Below are 20,274 nucleotides of genomic sequence, written 5' to 3' on the forward strand. Positions count from 1 at the left end.
GCTCAAGAGCATAAATGTCTATATGCCCTATCTGTATTTATCTTTAAATGTATGTTTTTTTAATTTACATTTTTTGTCTGTTCTTAAGTTTTTCATTGCATATTTGTTTAAAATTAATTTTAAACATTGTCTTTTTATCATTCTTTAAACCGCTGGAGAGAGCTGATACATTGTGTAAGTGGTTGCATCAATCCTATTCTGTACCAAGAAAAGAGCTCTGTTGCCTAGCAACATGACAAAGGCCCTTTGATGATGCCTTAGTCATGTTGCTAGGCAACGTGACAAAAAGCCCAGTCAAGACCCATTGATGTCACCAACTGCTTTATGATGTCATGATGACTATACCAACCTGATGTTGGTGCTTTGTTAGTTACTAATTAATTAAAAAATAGAAAAAAACAACAAGAGATAAAAGGTATACAATTCTAAAGATAAAGGGAATAAAATCAGGGTTTAGTGATGTCATAGATCTCACGTGACATCAATGCCCTTATGTAATGATGATGTCAGAGCACCTGATGTGAGTTTGTCATCATGACATCATATGACATCACATGACATCACATGACATAATGTGACATATTGTAGACTGCCACTCTAGCCCACATATACATCTCAGATTTCTAGTCAAAACATTCGCTGTGGTTGAAGAGATCTAAGGTTATTGCTCTAGAAAGAGTACTTTGGAAACTTGGACACTTGGAGGACATTCTTTGCAGAGACAAAAAGCTTTTGTTTCTGAAACTTTCTGGAAACTGTCATTTCTGTTATTTTACACCTAACAAGTGGTAAAAATGCCCAGTGTAACTAAGGCAAACAGGCGCAACAATCCAAGCCCAAAACTCAGTCAAGTTCTGGAGGAACTCAACACGCTGAAAAAGGCCCATGAAAACCTCATCCAGGACAAAAAAGGCCAGGCTCTTTCTACCAAGGTGGAAGCTCTTGAGCATGAAAATGCTCAATTGAAGAAAGAACTAGAAGAACTTGCTGTTCCAACTGACACCAAAGAGTTGAGACAGAAATTCAACAACTTAAAAGAAGAGAAAGATCAGACGACTGAAGAACAGTTGACCCTGAAACAGGCCAACCTTGACATGGTCTGGGAGCTGGAAGAGTGCAAGGCCGTATTGATCCAACAAATGGACATCAATGACAAAAATGAAGCTTGCATCAAAAAGCTGAAACAGCAGCTTAAATATTTCAAAGAGCAGAAGGCTGCAAAGGGAGGCAAAGGACCCAAACCAGACACCAACAAAGCCTTTGAAGACTTTGAAAGAAAATATCAGGAGTTTCAAGAGGAAAATGAGGAACTAAAGGCAGAAAATCAAGTTCTGGTTGATGAAATTGGAGATTTGGAGAGAGAAAATGCTGACCTAAACAAGAAACTGGAGGTCTCTGCTCAGCATGAATCCACTATCACTGAGCTGAAAGAGCAACTGAAGAAACATGAGGAGGAGAAAAAGGCTCTCCTTGAATTGAACAAACTCAGAGAAAAAGAAGCAGAAGATGCAAAAAGGGAGTTGGAAGAAATGAAGGCAAACAAAGAGAAGAAAACAGTCTCTGTGCAGACTGACTCTGATGCTGAGGAGAAGAAAACAGTCTCTGTACAGACTGACTCTGGGAATCAGGAATGCATCACCAAAGAGGGAGAAACCACAGAAGAACAGGTTGAGGTAGAAGAAGAGGAACCAAAGAAAGGAAAGAAGGTCAAGAGGTTTTCCTTCACCAAATTTTGGCGCAGATTGTTTTGCTCTAAAAAAGTCAAGCAAGCGACTGCACAAAATTAAAAAAAAAGATCAACCTAGTCTTATAAAAAGGGGCTGCATGGTAAGGTTTGCATGTTCTTTCCATGCATGCGTGGGTTTTTCTCTGGGTGCTCCAGTTTTCCCCCCACAACCAAAAATAGAAAAGATGTATATCATGATTGGTCAGGGTTTAGAAGCTAGTGGGAGTGTGTGCAGTGATTGAGTTCAACTTTTGTTTTTTGGTTTTTTAAGTGAAAAAACGGGCTGCATGGTTAAATTGGCGTGTTCTTTCCATGCATGCGTGGGGTTTTCTCTGGGTGCTCTAGTTTCCCCCCAACCAAAAATAGAAAAGATGTATATCATGATTGGTCAGGGTTTAGAAGCTAGTGGGAGTGTGTGCAGTGATTGAGTTCAACTTTTGTTTTTTGGTTTTTTAAGTGAAAAAACGGGCTGCATGGTTAAATTGGCGTGTTCTTTCCATGCATGCGTGGGGTTTTCTCTGGGTGCTCTAGTTTCCCCCCACACACACAAAAAAGTGAAAATCAAGATTCCTAAATGTAATGACACAAGACACTGGTAATATCCAGGAAAACATTGAAAAAGATTTTAAGAACATTTTTTTTGTGGTTAAATTGAAGCTTTTAACAAAAATGTACATGTTTACTTCCAGTCATTCATTAAAAGTGTATTATATTTTATTTCCATGTATTTATGCAAATGTATATAATGTACAATAACTAGTTATGTGTTAGTCTGTAATAATAAAATTAAAATTAAAAAAAGGAAAAAAAAACATATATATAATCCAGCCTCAGAGAGTCACAGAGCTGTGTACTTTCTGTGATGGTCCCAAGCCCATAGAAATGGAGAGGGTATATATGCTGGTTGGAGTCCAGGTTTTTCTTAGCTTCCATGTTCAGTCAAAAAAGCAAAAGGCACTGGTAGATGGAACTCTGGCCTCAGCTAGACGGGGTTCAACTCCCTGCAGTGTCCTTGAAAATTCTTTGACATGAAACATCAAAGTAAATAGTCTTCCAAAAAGATGATTATAAAGTTTTAAAGATTAATTTATGTTGATAAAGAATTGTTTAGGCATTGATGAGTATAGCAATATTAAATGTATTTCATGTAAATGTATTAATTTTTAACTCAGTTGCTTGCATTGGTTTGTATTATGATTGTACCAACCTGACACTTTTTCCCTTAAGTTTCAGATATGAGGAGGCAGCTGCTGTTCCTGGAAACGTCTTCATGTCAAACCAAAGATTGAGCTCCAGTTGAAAAATGCTTCAACCTCTTCTGTTCCAGAAAGGACCACCATCTGATGATTCCTGAGCTCCAGAGGTCATGCGTGTGCACGCTGAAGACATAAAGGCCCTCTCAATAGATCACTGAATTCATGATCCACTTTTAGAGTTATCATAGGGCACCCTCACTAGGAAACAGGACGCCCCTGACGCGTGAATCGAGTTTGGTGTCGTCCTTTTTCAACTGTTCCTCCTCTTCATCATCCTCACCACCAGAGTCTACCCCACACCAACATTCTGTGCTGTCTGGCTACGCTCTCTACATCCACGGCTTTGCTGTCACTCATCTTTTTCCTCCTCCAAGTCCTTCACTCCTGCCTTTCCTTCTATCTGTCTACAATCAATTCTTCCTCCTCTCCTTCTTCCACCATCAGTCGTCCAATTTCTACCCTGCAGGTCAGGTGGTTGTTGTTGAACCAGGCCAGGACACATCTGGTGTGATCGGCATGATTGATTGGTCCTCATGTTTGCCAGATATGTATTTCAGTTTGCTGAGTCCTGCTTTTCCTTGGTAACTTCTGCAAATATTCAATGTAAGTAAATTCTGAATATTCTATAAAAGCTAGTTGATTAAGCGATTGCGGGGCCAATAAAGGTTATTTTAGGCCGTGACCGGATTGTGTCACTATTCTCTACCACTAAAAACTATATAGTGCAGGAAAAACCAGTGGATTGTAACGCAATATGGACCCACAACTCACTACTTCTTTTTTTCTTCAATAGCAACAATATGAACTTTTACAAAGACTATTAATTAGTCCACTGTGTTATGATGATGAAAACTAGGATGAAATAAAGTTTCTTTTTTTTTTCTGATGACAAATAGTTCAAAGCAGTGCAGTGTGGTCTATATTAGCCAATCCAGTGAGCATCTGTGCACACTGGACACCCTAAAACAAAGATGAACGGCCATTGGCTGTACGAGTGAACTGGACTGAGCCAGTGTGATGTCACCCATAGAAAACAGCCATCTACCGCCTCCAGCAAAATGATGCCGCCATTTTCCCCAATTCAGACGCCGCCGTCAGTAAACAGTTATTGGTCTATGTCAACATCTGGTGGATGAAAGCGCTTTTTACTTCACAGCTTTTGTACAACATCTGCATCTAACGGTCACCTCATTCTCTTTGTCCAAAATTAGGATTACATGAGCAAGAATGACAATCACTTTTTCTTTACACAAGCTACTTTTTCGTTAGTTTTATCTTTAATATTGTTTGGGGTAAAACGTTAATATTGATATTGACGTTTATGGAACATCTTGAAATCTAATGCAGAGTTTTTCAGCTGTTCATTCTTTCCTTTACACTGCAGTCATCTCCTCTGTGCAGCCTCCAGATCCAGAACCATCAGGATCGTCTCGGTTCCTCTCGTGTTCTCCGTCTGGTTTTCTGCCGGTCTAAAAGACAACAATTCACCGTCACTTTAAAAAAACTTCTGGTCCTGTATTTGTGTGTTCAGTACCGTGGCGTAGAAGCAGGTGACGAGGATCATCGCCATCAAACCCACCGAGACGACACACCAACGGATCATCAAACCGACAACAGAGACTGAAACAGAGGATTTCTGCTGAGTCATATTGGATATTTGAGTCTTCAGAAATTTGAACTTTTTCTTGGAAAAATAATCCTAATGTTTTTATTAATCTCCTAATGGACTGTGTGCAACCAATAAAAAAAGGCATATCAAATAAAACCTGGTTGTCTGGAGTGATCATAGTGTTCTGTTAAACTAAATGAAAAAAGGAGAATTTGTTGGTATCTGTACCCACAACTTCCTATTTACTATCAAAATAAAGTTCTTAGGCCCAGTCAATCTTTTTTCTGAAGGTCTACCTCGCTGGTTTTCCTCTTTCCTGACACACTTGGTGCTGATCTGGATCAGTAAATTCTAAAATTACAGAGTGTTGCAGCAAAATGGGACACGACCAGTAAAATAATGACATTGGTGTTTGGTTTTACCTGAACATAATATTTCAAGAGTAAATTCGCTGTGATCAACCCACTGCATAATATTACAGCCTTCCAGTGATAGGCCACACGGAGGCTGGATCCACCACACAGATCTGTTTAGAAAGTTGTCTTTGCTTCTAGAAGACAGAGCAGAACCACAACCCAGCTGAGCGCACACTGCAGAGGCGGAGTCCCGGCTCCAGTTAGAATCAGCTACTGGTCCCCATTCTCCACCGTAAAACATCTCCAGTGTTCCAGCACAGTGACTGACGTCTCCCTCTAAGCGGATGATTCCTTCATGTAGGCACAAACAGATACGTTATTGATAAATGATCACACGTGTCACCAGTTTTAAAGCTGTGGCTCCTCCTCCACCTGAACAGGTGAGGTCAACAACTTTCTCCGCTAAGCAGCTTCTCTCTAGTCTGGCGTGGTTGCAGTCCAGGAGAGCAGACTCGTGACCTTCACAGGAAAACTCTTTGTTCCACTTTGGAGCCTCTGATTCTGCATACGGCGCCCCCTGGAGGACTGAAGGAGCCCCACAGCCCAGCTCCCTACAGACCACCTCTGCATCCAGCAGGTCAAAGTCATCTTCACACACGGAGGACCACGAGTTGTTGGACTTCACCTCCAGCCTGCCTGAACACCGACTGGATCCGTTCTCCAGCCTGACAGAGTCTGTGGATCCAGAAGAGAAGACCAAGTTTAGAACGGTTCACAATGATGAATATTTAAATTCTCTGGACTCAAACATCTCAGGTTACTAAAAAAAATAACTTAAGATCAACTCAATGACTCATCACAAACTGACAGTGAGACGTACATACAGTCGGCATCAGAAGGTTTGTTACCTAAGCAGATGATTTCCATCGTCTGGCTGCTCATTGTATCTCTATACGCACATTCCTCCATATTTAGTGGAAATGTATGAAGGCAGAGAGAACTAATCTGGAAAACTAGCTTTTCTTTTGGAACTTGCTTAGTTGTTGATGAAACGTGGGATCCACACTTCAGCTTCTTGCACACATTTGCTAATGTTGGCTCTGTTCTTGAAAATTCCCAGGCATCAACAGCTCTCCATTCTCTTCCGATTTTCACTTGGACTTCACCAGAGCAACGACTCGATCCCATCAGTCTCACAGTAGCAGGATCTGAAAGAACCCAAAAAATCAAAGATTGTTTGAGAAACATGGAAACAAAACCAGGTCAAGATCTGACCTTAAATCTGTAGCAAATGTTGTCTTGCTAGCACACAAGGAAGTGCAGAAACTGCTGGTTTGGGAAAGTGGAAGGAGCTTCCCTCCGTGTTACGGCTGCAGCTGTATTTTGTTTTTTTTTCTTCTGTTTCTTCTGTTTTGTGTATTTTTTGTGGGACTTTGTTGTCCTTGTGTATTCAAGATTCAATATCAACTTTATTTATGCCCTGAAGGGAAAGTTAGTAGTAGTAGCAGCACCGCAGAATAAGATAAGAGATAATTACAAGACGCAAAATATACAACGAAGGAAAGAAAAAAAAACAGGCGAAAAACATAGTCAAAAACTCTCAAAAATCATATGTACATCCATGTCTGCCAGATGAATTGTGAAGTCTAATGGCTGAAGGCAGGAGTGTCTTCCTGTACCGCTATCTAGCACAGTGTTTTTCAACCTTTTCTAAGCCAAGGCACACTTTAACCTTGACAAAAATCAATTTCCTTAAAAAGTGAATACATGTCTACATTTATATGAGCTGGTAATGAAGATTTGTCTGCATATTCATGCTGTAATTAATATTTTGTAAGAAATTCCATCTTTATTATATTTATTTATTTTTTTCAAATTTTAAGAGTTATGATTCATAATAAAGGTGCTCAATAGTTCCAAAAATACTTTCAGTATTTTTGACCAAAATGATCCATATTTAAATTTTAAAAAAATTCTTAAAAATAAACATCACCCTTATAAGTGGCTAATAAGGAAGAGGGTAAGTCGGGGACAGCTGGAGGACTGTGACCCGGAGGTCAAACAGCCGTCCCCCATCAGGTCTTTATGAAGACCTTTCTAATGTGGAGGTGAACAGGGGTTCCGTATTATTTTTTATTATCTTTTCATCATGCATTACAGGGGTTCTATTATATTTTCTATGTTCTTGTTATTATGCATTTACTGGATTCTATATATGCATGTATATTGTATTGCAGAAATATGCTTGATTCCTGCCCTCAGTAGCAGTAATATGTGATGAGGTCACCAGCAGGCCTGTTTTTGACTATTGGTCTCTGTTTTCTTTCTGTACTGGAGTGTTTATGGAGCCACAACATCTACAATGCAGACTAGACAAAAGCACACCAGACTAATGACGTATTTTGTATGTTTTCATCTTCCTTACTGAATAATAAAAAAAGCCGTTTTGCCTTGAGTACAGAGAGAGCGGACAGCCACAAAGCCTAAAAGGTTGTGTTTGTCCACCTCTCCCCTTTTGCAAAAGGTTTGAAAACGCATCCAGACTCTTGTGTGTCTTTTCGTTTCCCAATTGCACATTTGATTTTTGGACGTCCAGAACCATCCGAATCTGCGAAGGCCGGACAGCAGGCCAACACTAACTTTACAAGTCTCCTTAGTCCTGCACCTTGATTGGGGAGGGGTACACCCTGGATGGGTCACCAGTCCATTGCAGGGCCACATAGATAAATAACCAGGCACACTCACAAACACACCTGGGAAATTTAGAGTCATTTAATTTAGCAGCATGTTTTATTGGACTGGGGAGGTAAAGGAGGCCTATTTGACATATTTTGGAATTTATAGTTTCAAGTAGAATTCAGCTGAAAACATTAAAATTCAAAATAAACAGGTGAAATAACATATATCTTTACATTGCTGAAGGTTTTCATTGCTCAGATGTCAGAAATCTGATCACATATGAAGAGATTTCACTGCCAGAAAAGTGAGGACGACTGGAGACACACACTGCGCCAACAGAAAAGGCAAAAGATGGCACAATGCGGCATGAAGAACAGGGTTGGGAGGCCTCTCCATCACAGCCCAATTAAATGTTACACTGCTGAGGAAAAGCCAACTGCTTTGGTCAGAAGCACGGTGTCAACTCTCTTACAGAGTTTCCTGTGTGTCTTCACTCTGGACATGCTATGGAATATTCTGGACTGGACTGTACTGTTCAGAACGGATGTCAGACAGAATACGACAACTGGTTCATGGCCCTCCCTGAACTTATTGGATTCATTGCCATCCTCCTTGTGAAGGGGGGGGAATAAAACTTCCATAAGTGCAAAACGCAAGATGGTTGTCGAAAATGGGAAATCCACTGATCTCCAAAATTATGGTCAGAAACCACTTTAAAGACATCATGCTTTGATGACAAGGACACGCGCATGGAACGAGTTGGGACTGACAGGTTTCCTGCAATCTCCAATGTTTGGAGGTCTTTCGTTGCCAACTGCATCAAATCTTTCAACCCAGGCAAGATCCGCCGGGAGCTTCCAGAATCAGTAAAAAAGCTCGCACAGACACATGCGGGAGCTGAGAAGGCAAAAAAGGAAAACCCTGTTTATTAACACGTTCCCACACCTGGCAAAGGACAAAGGGCAATGTGCCAGATGAATGGTCATCATGGCAGGGTACTTTGTTGATTGCTACAAGTATACCTGTGGCAAATGCAGAAAGGAGATTGTGTGGCAGTAAGCATGTGCAGACAATGTAGTGTGTTGATGATATCACTTCTACCACATGATTTCTGTCAGTATTGTGTCTGTAAAGACGTGTCTTTTGTGCATGAACAATACATCTCAGCCAAAAAAGAAAAACCAAACTGTGGTGACCTATTACTAAAAGTAACGGAAGTGAGGGGAAATCAGGAAAAACTTTCGCAGCCACTTGGATTGTCCTTTGTACATGCCAAAAGAGCAGCCTAATGGCTGCTCTTTTGGCATGCAAATTTGAACTAATCCAGCTACTTGGCTGTCCCCTGGCCATTGCAGGTAGAAAAGCCAAATGGCTGCTCTACAGACGTTCTAGTGTTAAGTGAAGCTGTAGGGGGGAACTGGCATTTTTCTTTAGTAATCCTTTTCTGCTGTTCATGTTAGTCCAGACAGGTTAGTGTTTGTCTTTGTTTTCCCTTTTCTTTTAGTAAAGGTAAGAAAACAGATTTCAATTGAATGGGTTTTGTTGGTTATTTTGGCCTTGGTTCACCCTGAAGTCTTTTTGCTTTACTTTAAGTTCTTGTTGGTTGTCATTCATTTGTAAATACATTTGTTATATTGGTTTTGGGACAGTCTTGTGGTGTTTTGTTATTCATTTAAAACAGGCAAAAACTGTAACTTTTATGTTATGCTCTCTAGGTACCTTTACACCAGAAAAGGGGCGTCAACTTCCCTAAAGCTCCGTTAACATCGGCCTCAGTAACACGTGTTTAAGCAGCCACTTCCAATGAGCAGCCACTTCCAATGAAAAGTCAATGTAAACGTGCATTTCAGGCTTCTGGTTCAAAACTCTCACATTCACGCGTAGCTATGCAAGTTTCTCTGACCGTTTGTCGTGGGTCCCACCAGGGAATGATTGGGCAGAGGCGCCAAGGTGAAAGTATTCTTGTTTTAATGCAAGAATAGAGCACACAAATTGCTCCACAAAGGTTAACCAACATAGACTTCTCCAATCCAACACTCCAAATTCTCCTCTCAGACTCCCACACTGACAGCTGTAACTGGTTCTGTTTTAAATGGTAAGCCCCTCCTCCTGGGCGTTGCTCTCCATCAGTCCCAAGGAAAAATAGGGAGAAGTGTTTACATTGTTCAAGAACATAAATAAATATACAGAAATAAACAGTTCCATTCAAAGAAACATTCTGTGTCGTGTACAGAGAAATAACAATAATCATCAATAAAAATAAATACAAAGAGTGACCGATGCGTCACATGACCCGGGGGGTCCATGACCACTTCCGGGTTACCGGGTTACTTCCGGGTAAACAAACAGACGCTAATGTTGGCGTTGTGTGTGCTTCGTGTTAATGTATGCATGGGGATGGTGAGTCGGCAACCCAGCGTGCACTCAGGGCTACCTGCAGAGGGATAGGGACGGAACGAAAAGGGTGAGTTGATGTAAATGATGTGTTTCCGGGTCCGTGCGTGCGTGTTAATGCGCACGTGTGTGTGCGCACCTGTGTGCATGTGTGTGCGCCTGCAGCGGCGGCTGACGGTTCTACACCGTCACACCGTTTTTAGGCTCCATGAACAGAACGCGCAACCTTTGAACGCACGTTGCAACCAGCTCAAACTTTGACCAATCAGAGACTTGGATTTGGGAATGACGAGTGAGTGAATATGGGTCACATGCCCGGTGCAAACAGAGCTTGAGATGACTTTCAATCAAACTTTTACTGATTGATGTACCTGCACAGGTGTTCTAGACATTTCTATAGTGGCGTAAATGTCACAAAAAGTTCCCGTCTGTGCTTATTGATACATCAGCTCCCAGTGAGATTGAACATGTTACAGAAACACGCCTACATTCACTAACTGGCAGCTGTACCTGAGCAGGTGAGTCCAACAGCTTTGTCAGGTGGACAGGCCTTTGTTTTCCTCCATGAACTTCCACAGTCCAGAAGAACAGACTCATGACCTTCACAGAGAAACTCTCTGGTCAATATCGGAGCTTCTGCTTCTCCATAGAGCGCCCCCTGGAGGACTGAAGGAGCCCCACAGCCCAGCTCCCTACAGACCACCTCTGCATCCAGCAGGTCAAAGTCATCTTCACACACGGAGGACCACGAGTTGTTGGACTTCACCTCCAGCCTGCCTGAACACCGACTGGATCCGTTCTCCAGCCTGACAGAGTCTGTGGATCCAGAAGAGAAAACCAAGTTTAGAACGGTTCACAATGATGAATATTTAAATTCTCTGGACTCAAACATCTCAGGTTATAGAAAAATTGATTTAGGATCGACTCAATGACTCATCACAAACTGACAGTGAGACGTACATACAGTCGGCATCAGAAGGTTTGTTACCTAAGGAGGTGATTTCCATCGTCTGGCTGCTCATTGCATCTTCATACGCACAGTCTTCAATATTTAGTAGAAATGTATGAAAACAGAGAGAACTAATCTGGAAAACTGGCTTTTCTCTTGGAAATTGTTTAGTTGTCAGTGAAACGTGGGGTCCACACTTCTGGTTCTTGCACACAAATGCTAATGTTGTCTCTGTTCTTAGAAATTCCCAGGCATCAACAGCTCTCCATTCTCTTCCGCTTTTCACCTGGAGTTCACCAGAACAACGACTCGATCCCATCAGTCTCACAGTAGCAGGATCTGAAAGAACCCAAGAAATCAAAGATTGTTTGAGAATCATGGAAACAAAACCAGGTCAAGATCTGACCTTAAATCTGTAGCAAATGCTGTCTTGCTAGTGATGCCTGGCCCGAGCCCCCTGCAACAGACGCCTGGCCCGAGCCCCCCGAGCTCCGCACCCTGAGCCCGAGGCCCCTGCTCTGCATCCTGAGCCCGAGGCCTGTGCTCCGCATCCTGAGCCCGAGGCCCCTGCTCTGCATCCTGAGCCCGAGGCCTGTGCTCCGCATCCTGAGCCCGAGGCCCCTGCTCCGCATCCTGAGCCCGAGGCCTGTGCTCCGCATCCTGAGCCCGAGGCCCCTGCTCCGCATCCTGAGCCCGAGCCTCCAGGTCCAGACGCGGACTCCGAGCCGCCAGCTCCAGACTCTGAGCCCGAGCCGCCAGCCGTTTGCTGGTCGGACTCTCAATGCCGGATGGCGCGGCCTCCCAGCCGCCCTCCGGACCAGCCTCGCCGGACAGAGCGGCCTCCCGCCCGCCCTCCGGACCCGACTCGCCGGACAGAGCGGCCTCCCGCCCGCCCTCCGGACCCGTCTCACTGGACTGCTGTTGGCCCTTGCGTTAACCTTTCGGGCCCCTTCCTCCCTGTCTTTAGATGGAACCTCGGTGCGGTTCCTTGAGGGGGGGGGGTAATGTAACGGTTTCAGTTTCTTTGTTTGTTTCCATGGTTTTCTGTATAGGTTAGAGTTACTTCCTGTTTTATTTGTGGTATTTCCTGTTTTGTTGTTGTTTCGATTGTTACCCTTCCCCATCTGTCCTGAGTGTTTCCACCTGTGTCTTGTTGCCTTGTATGTATTTAAGTCTTGTCTTTCCCTTCCTCCTATGCTGGTCCATAGTTTGTTATTCTGCTCTTCCCCTGTTTCGAGTGTTTCTAGTGTTTCAAGTTTTGGACTTCCTGCTTTGCAGTGGTTTTCAGTTTGTTTAGTTATTAAAGCCCCTTACCTTCCTTGAACAACTGCCTCTTCCTCTCTGCGCCTGGGTGCTCCCCCCTGTCCCGTAACAGCTAGCACACAAGGAAGTGCAGAAACTGCAGGTTTGTGACAATGAAAGGAGCTTCCCTCCACTCATCCACTTCCCTAAAGCTCCGTTAACATCTGCCTCAGTAACACGTGTTTAAGCAACCACTTCCAATGAAAAGTCAATGTAAACGTGCATTTCGGGCTTCTGGTTCAAAACTCTCACATTCACGCTTAGCTATGCAAGTTTCTATAACCGTTTTTAGGCTCTAAGAACAAAACGCGCAACCTTTGAACGCATGTTGCAACCAGCTCAATTTTTGACCAATCAGAGACTTGGATTTGGTAATGACGAGTGAGTGAATATGGGTCACATGCCCGGTGCAAACAGAGCTTGAGATGACTGTCAATCAAACTTTTACTGATTGATGTACCTGCACAGGTGTTTAGACATTTCTATAAAGGTGTAAATGTAACAAAAAGTTCCCGTCTGTGATTATTGATACATAAGCTCCCAGTGAGATTGAACATGTTACAGAAACACGCCTACATTCACTAACTGGCAGCTTTACCTGAGCAGGTGAGTCCAACAGCTTTGTCAGGTGGACAGGCTTTTGTTTTCCTCCATGAACTTCCACAGTCCAGAAGAACAGACTCATGACCTTCACAGAGAAACTCTCTGGTCAATATCGGAGCTTCTGCTTCTCCATAGAGCGCCCCCTGGAGGACTGAAGGAGCCCCACAGCCCAGCTCCCTACAGACCACCTCTGCATCCAGCAGGTCAAAGTCATCTTCACACACGGAGGACCACGAGTTGTTGGACTTCACCTCCAGCCTGCCTGAACACCGACTGGATCCGTTCTCCAGCCTGACAGAGTCTGTGGATCCAGAAGAGAAGGCCAAGTTTAGAACGGTTCACAATGATGAATATTTAAATTCTCTGGACTCAAACATCTCAGGTTATCGAAAAATTGATTTAGGATCGACTCAATGACTCATCACAAACTGACAGTGAGACGTACATACAGTCGGCATCAGAAGGTTTGTTACCTAAGCAGGTGATTTCCATCGTCTGGCTGCTCATTGTATCTTCACACGCACATTCCTCCATATTTAGTGGAAATTTATGAAAACAGAGAGAATTAATCTGGAAAACTGGCTTTTCTCTTGGAAATTGTTTAGTTGTCAGTGAAACGTGGGATCCACACTTCTGGTTCTTGCACACATATGCTAATGTTGTCTCTGTTCTTAGAAATTCCCAGGCATCAACAGCTCTCCATTCTCTTCCGCTTTTCACCTGGAGTTCACCAGAACAACGACTCGATCCCATCAGTCTCACAGAAGCAGGATCTGAAAGAACCCAAGAAATCAAAGATTGTTTGAGAATCATGGAAACAAAACCAGGTCAAGATCTGACCTTAAATCTGTAGCAAATGCTGTCTTGCTAGCACACAAGGAAGTGCAGAGACTGCAGGTTTGTGAAAGTGGAAGGAGCTTCCCTCCAGTCATCCACTTCCCTAAAGCTCTGTTAACATTAGCCTCAGTAACACACGTTTAACCCTTGTGTTATCTTAGATGACCCCACCCTTACATTGACATGTTATTCCTACTATGACAAAGGTGGATGAAGGTGGAAAGATTTCATGTAATCCATGGACACCAGTGAAAATCACAAATCATTGAAGAAAAAAGGTTCAGCGCACTGTCTAGTGGGTCTAGATGACCCAACTCCCAATGTTAAAGTGCCTAGGATAGCACAAGGGTTAAGCAGCCACTTCCAATGAAAAGTCAATGTAAACGTGCATTTCAGGCTTCTGGTTCAAAACTCTCACATTCACGCTTAGCTATGCAAGTTTCTATGACCGTTTTTAGGCTCCATGAACAAAACACAACCTTTGAACGCACGTTGCAACCAGCTCAAACTTTGACCAATCAGAGACTTGGATTTGGTAATGACGAGTGAGTGAATATGGGTCACATGCCCGGTGCAAACAGAGCTTGAGATGACTTTCAATCAAACTTTTACTGATTGATGTACCTGCACAGGTGTTTAGACATTTCTATAGTGGCGTAAATGTCACAAAAAGTTCCCGTCTGTGCTTCTTGATACATCAGCTCCCAGTGAGATTGAACATGTTACAGAAACACGCCTACATTCACTAACTGGCAGCTGTACCTGAGCAGGTGAGTCCAACAGCTTTGTCAGGTGGACAGGCCTTTGTTTTCCTCCATGAACTTCCACAGTCCAGAAGAACAGACTCATGACCTTCACAGAGAAACTCTCTGGTCAATATCGGAGCTTCTGCTTCTCCATAGAGCGCCCCCTGGAGGACTGAAGGAGCCCCACAGCCCAGCTCCCTACAGACCACCTCTGCATCCAGCAGGTCAAAGTCATCTTCACACACGGAGGACCACGAGTTGTTGGACTTCACCTCCAGCCTGCCTGAACACCGACTGGATCCGTTCTCCAGCCTGACAGAGTCTGTGGATCCAGAAGAGAAAACCAAGTTTAGAACGGTTCACAATGATGAATATTTAAATTCTCTGGACTCAAACATCTCAGGTTATCGAAAAATTGATTTAGGATCGACTCAATGACTCATCACAAACTGACAGTGAGACGTACATACAGTCGGCATCAGAAGGTTTGTTACCTAAGCAGGTGATTTCCATCGTCTGGCTGCTCATTGCATCTTCATACGCACAGTCTTCAATATTTAGTAGAAATGTATGAAAACAGAGAGAACTAATCTGGAAAACTGGCTTTTCTCTTGCAAGTTGTTTAGTTGTCAGTGAAACGTGGGATCCACACTTCTGGTTCTTGCACACATTTGTAAATGTTGTCTCTGTTCTTAGAAATTCCCAGGCATCAACAGCTTTCCATTCTCTTCCGCTTTTCACCTGGAGTTCACCAGAACAACGACTCGATCCCATCAGTCTCACAGTAGCAGGATCTGAAAGAACCCAAGAAATCAAAGATTGTTTGAGAATCATGGAAACAAAACCAGGTCAAGATCTGACCTTAAATCTGTAGCAAATGCTTTCTAGCACACAAGGAAGTGCAGAGACTGCAGGTTTGTGAAAGTGGAAGGAGCTTCCCTCCACCCGTCCACTTCCCTAAAGCTCCGTTAACATTAGCCTCAGTAACACACGTTTAACCCTTGTGCTATCTTAGATGACCCCACCCTTACATTGACATGTTATTCCTACTATGACAAAGGTGGATGAAGGTGGAAAGATTTCATGTAATCCATGGACACCAGTGAAAATCACAAATCATTGAAGAAAAAAGGTTCAGAGCACTGTCTAGTGGGTCTAGATCAGTGTTTTTCAACCTTTTCTGAGCCACGGCACACTTTAACCTAAAAAAAAATCCCGCGGCACACCAGCATCCAAAAATTTAAAAAAAAAGGAGAAACTCGGTCTGTATTGATCTACAGCCCCTCCCTCCACAATCTCACATGCATTTTTGAGATAATTGTGTCAGAAAAAGCTGGAAACTGCAGCTGTTTTTTTTCTAAAAGATTCAATAAAAGTTAAGTTAGAAGATTTAAAAACAGTTTGAAGTGTGTTCGTTGGTTTCAAGACGTTTAACAACAGATCTCCTTGTGCTCACAACCCAATGCATCATGGGAGATGTAGTGCATAAAACGGCCGGCGGAGATGCTTTTCGGAGCTTCATTGTTTGGTTCACTTGTTCCACGGTCTGATACTGGACTCTGTGGAAAGCTACACCGCTAAAGACGAGCTTTAGCTGGTATTTTTGTTAGAACTGAGGGAATTTACAAGCTAAATCGGGACAAGGAAGTGAAGACTTTAACCACTTCTGATTGGTCAGACTGATGACATGTGATTAAGCTCCCCAAGAATGATTGGTGGAGACAGTTAAAGCAAAGGGACTTTTCCAAAATACAGCCGGAGCTGCAGCTGAATCGTGGTAACGTCATTCTTATCTAAATGTCTTTAATAAAATAAAATAAACGCAAAGAAAAAGTATTTTATGATCTTTCATATTCCTAACTACTCAGTGTTTTATCAGGGCCTGTTTGGATGAACAGAGAGCTGAAATCCTGGAGATGGGAAATGTTGTTAAATCAGTTAATGAGGGCAATTTCTCACAGCACACTTGACCATCTCCCACGGCACACTAGTGTGCCGTGGCACACTGGTTGAAAAACACTGGTCTAGATGACCCAACTCCCAATGTTAAAGTGCCTAGGATAGCACAAGGGTTAAGCAGCCACTTCCATGAAAAGTCAATGTAAACCTGCATTTCGGGCTTCTGGTTTAAAACTCTCACATTCACGCGTAGCTATGCAAGTTTCTATGACCGTTTTTAGGCTCCATGAACAGAACGCACGACCTTTGAACGCACGTTGCAACCAGCTCAAACTTTGACCAATCAGAGACTTGGATTTGGTAATGACGAGTGAGTGAATATGGGTCACATGCCCGGTGCAAACAGAGCTTGAGATGACTTTCAATCAAACTTTTACTGATTGATGTACCTGCACAGGTGTTCTAGACATTTCTATAGTGGCCTTAATGTCACAAAAAGTTCCCGTCTGTGCTTATTGATACATCAGCTCCCAGTGAGATTGAACATGTTACAGAAACACGCCTACATTCACTAACTGGCAGCTTTACCTGAGCAGGTGAGTCCAACAGCTTTGTCAGGTGGACAGGCTTTTGTTTTCCTCCATGAACTTCCACAGTCCAGAAGAACAGACTCATGACCTTCACAGAGAAACTCTCTGGTCAATATCGGAGCTTCTGCTTCTCCATAGAGCGCCCCCTGGAGGACTGAAGGAGCCCCACAACCCAGCTCCCTACAGACCACCTCTGCATCCAGCAGGTCAAAGTCATCTTCACACACGGAGGACCACAAGTTGTTGGACTTCACCTCCAGCCTGCCTGAACACCGACTGGATCCGTTCTCCAGCCTGACCGAGTCTGGAAAGAGATGAAGAGCAGATCAGCTGGAGGTTGCAGACGTGGACCAACATCTCACTGCTTGGACCATCAACTACCTCACAGACAGGCCACAGTTTGTGAGGCTGCGTGTCGAATGTTGTGGTGGTCTGCAGCACGGGGGCACCTAAAGGGACTGTGGTCTCCCTTCTCCTGTTCACCCTGAGCACATCGTACTTCACCTACAACTCCCACCACTGTCACCTGCAGAAGTTCTCAGATGACAGTGCCATTGTGGGCTGTGTATCAGGGGTTGGGGGGGGGGGGGCAGCAGGAGTACAGGGGGGTCATCTCTAACTTTGTGGGCGAGTGTGAGAATAACCACCTTCTGCTTAACACCAGCAAGACAAAAGAGCTGGTCCTAGACTTCAGGAGGTCCTCACCATCACACTCACCAGTGAACATCCAAGGTTCAGACATTGAGGTCGTGGACACTTTTAAATACCTGGGTGTTCACCTGAACAACAGACTGGACTTGTCCGATATCACAGATGCTCTGTACAGGAGGGGTCAGAGTCGTCTTCCCCTGCTGAGGAGACTGAGGTCGTTCGGCGTGTGCAGAAAGCTGTTAAGGACCTTTTATGAGTGGGGGGCAGTTCAGGCAGAGACATTAAGAGGCTGAACAAACTGGTTAAGAAGGCTCTGTCCTCGGCTGCACACTAGAGTCCATGGAGGAGGTGGCGGACAGGAGGATGCTGGCTAAGCTAACATCCATCATAGATAACCCCTCCCACCCCCTGTACCAAACTGTATAGAGGCGCTGACCAGCTCCTTCAGCACCAGACTGTTGCACCCACAGTGCAAGAAGGAGCTGCCAAAGGTCCTTCCTCCCCACAGCCATCAGACTGTACAACACCATGTTTAAGTGACACTCCATGAACCCACGGGTTTTTTCATTCACTCATGTATTTGTTTGCTTATTGTTGCAGTTGTTGTTTTCAGTTGGTTTTGTTCCTTAACGGTTGTTTCTTTTGTATTTTAGTGGCGTTCTTTGTTTTTATTTACAATGTTATTTCTGTAAATACACTGAAGGTCACTTTGTCTTTTGGTATATGTCACTTTTGTTGCTGTATTTCCTGGATGTCTTTTTTTACCACAGCAGATCACAGAATTTTCCCATCGTAGGACAACCTATGAAGATAAATATCCTACAAAAAGAACGCACTTGTAGATTTTGATCGGAGAACTTGTAATATAGAATGTGAGAACTTGCACACCAAAAATCTGCATCTGTGTGTAAAAATCTTCTGCTGTGAACTGACAAATTCCCATTTGCATGTGTTCATTTAGAGTTACAACTTCAAATCTGTGATTACAACTGCTCAAATGTGCTTCTGCTTGTGCGTGAATCCTCTGGCGCAAATCACAGGTGCGCTACAACTGCGCTCTGAGTTCTGACACATTCCTTTGGAGAAACTTGTGTCAAAACTGATCTTTGTCTGAAAATGGAACGGGGGGGGGGGAGTAGAGGAGGCGGAGTCAACCAATCAGAGTGCAGCAATCAGAGGATTTTGTAAAGTTAGAAAGGTCTTCACAGATTTGGACTTCCTGCTTCAATAACTCTTCTGATAAACGTTCAAATGTGACAGAGTATGTCAATCATTTTGTATTAACTACATTTCTAGAAAAAGATCGTTATTTTCCTGCATTTTAATAAGAAATGATCTCTTCGTGCTTAAATGCAGACATGCAGCGAGACGGCTGCCAACGTACCGTTGCAGGACAATAGGGTCAGGGCTATTGAGCACCTTTATTATAAGTCATATATATTGATATATGACTTATAATAAAGGTGCTCAATAGCCCTGAATCTAGCCACAGGGGTTGCAAGCCAGTTGCCTCTGTGCCGGTCCCAAGCCCGGATAAATAGAGAGGGTTGCGTCAGGAAGGGCATCCGGCGTAAAAATTGCCAAAATAACCATGCGAATCATCCACAACACTTTAGACATACCGGATCGGTCGAGGCCCGGGTTAACAACGACCGCCACCGATGCTGTTAACCTACAGGGTGTCGGTGGAAATTTGACTACTGTTGGTCGAAGAAAGAGGGGAGGCAGAAGGGTCCGTGGCCAGAGAGAGAAGGGAAAAGGCAGGAACATAGGTTTGAGAATAGGGACTCTTAACGTTGGCACAATGACAGGGAAAGGCAGAGAGCTGGCAGACATGATGGAGAGAAGGAAGGTAGATGTACTGTGTGTGCAGGAGACAAGGTGGAAGGGCAGCAAGGCACGTAGTATTGGAGGAGGATACAAACTGTTCTATCATGGTGTTGATAGGAAGAGAAACGGGGTAGGAGTGATTCTGAAGGGGGAGTTTGTAAACAGTGTTCTAGAGGTGAAAAGAGTCTCAGACAGGATGATGAGCCTAAAGTTAGAAATTGAAGGGGTGATGGTGAATGTAGTCAGTGGGTATGCGCCACAGGTTGGCTGTGAGTTAGAAGTGAAGGAGAGATTCTGGAGTGAGTTGGATGAGGTCATAGAGAGTATCCCCAGAGGAGAGAGAGTTGTTATTGGAGCAGACTTTAATGGGCATGTTGGTGAGGGCAACAGAGGTGATGAGGAGGTGATGGGCAGGTTTGGTGTGAAGGAAAGGAATCTGGAGGGACAGATGGTGGTGGACTTTGCGAAGAGGATGGAAATGGCTGTAGTCAACACTTACTTCCAGAAGAGAGAGGAACATAGAGTGACATACAGAAGTGGAGGTAGGAGTACTCAGGTGGACTACATCCTATGTAGACGAGGTCATTTGAGAGAGGTTATTGACTGCAAAGTGGTGGTAGGAGAGAGTGTAGCCAGACAGCACCGCATGGTGGTGTGTAAGATGACTCTGGAGGTCAGGAAGAAGAAGAGAGGGAAAACAGAAAAGAAGACCAAGTGGTGGAAGCTACAGAATGAAGAAACTTGTGAGGAATTTAGGCAGAAGTTGAGACAGGGTCTGGGTGGTCAGGATGAGCTTCCAGAGGACTGGGAAACTACAGCAGAGATTATCAGGGAAACAGGTAGGAAG

General features: G+C 43.7%; 2 protein-coding genes across 2 annotated transcripts; one reads left to right on the plus strand and one right to left on the minus strand.

The window, feature by feature from the left end:
* The first annotated feature begins 609 nt into the window (after positions 1-609).
* On the plus strand, positions 610-2,518 carry LOC110013490 (microtubule-associated tumor suppressor 1 homolog). The gene has a single exon (XM_020699794.2). The coding sequence runs from the start codon at positions 795-797 to the stop codon at positions 1,785-1,787; it is 993 nt and encodes a 330-aa protein (XP_020555453.1). The 5' UTR covers positions 610-794; the 3' UTR covers positions 1,788-2,518.
* Positions 2,519-3,254: 736 nt separating this feature from the next.
* LOC105357517 (scavenger receptor cysteine-rich type 1 protein M130-like) lies at positions 3,255-17,343 on the minus strand. Its single transcript, XM_023965949.1, has 12 exons — positions 16,945-17,343; positions 14,952-15,251; positions 14,474-14,779; positions 13,348-13,647; positions 12,870-13,175; positions 11,009-11,308; positions 10,531-10,851; positions 5,856-6,200; positions 5,380-5,682; positions 5,014-5,298; positions 4,517-4,602; positions 3,255-4,451 (listed from the first exon to the last, which is right to left on the minus strand). Exons 2-12 carry the CDS (start codon positions 15,229-15,231, stop codon positions 4,356-4,358), a joined length of 2,928 nt encoding a protein of 975 aa, XP_023821717.1. The 5' UTR covers positions 15,232-15,251; positions 16,945-17,343; the 3' UTR covers positions 3,255-4,355.
* Positions 17,344-20,274: the final 2,931 nt, after the last annotated feature.

This window comes from Oryzias latipes, chromosome 18 (genome assembly GCF_002234675.1).
Source record: "Oryzias latipes chromosome 18, ASM223467v1".
NCBI classification, from domain to species: Eukaryota; Metazoa; Chordata; class Actinopteri; order Beloniformes; family Adrianichthyidae; genus Oryzias; species Oryzias latipes.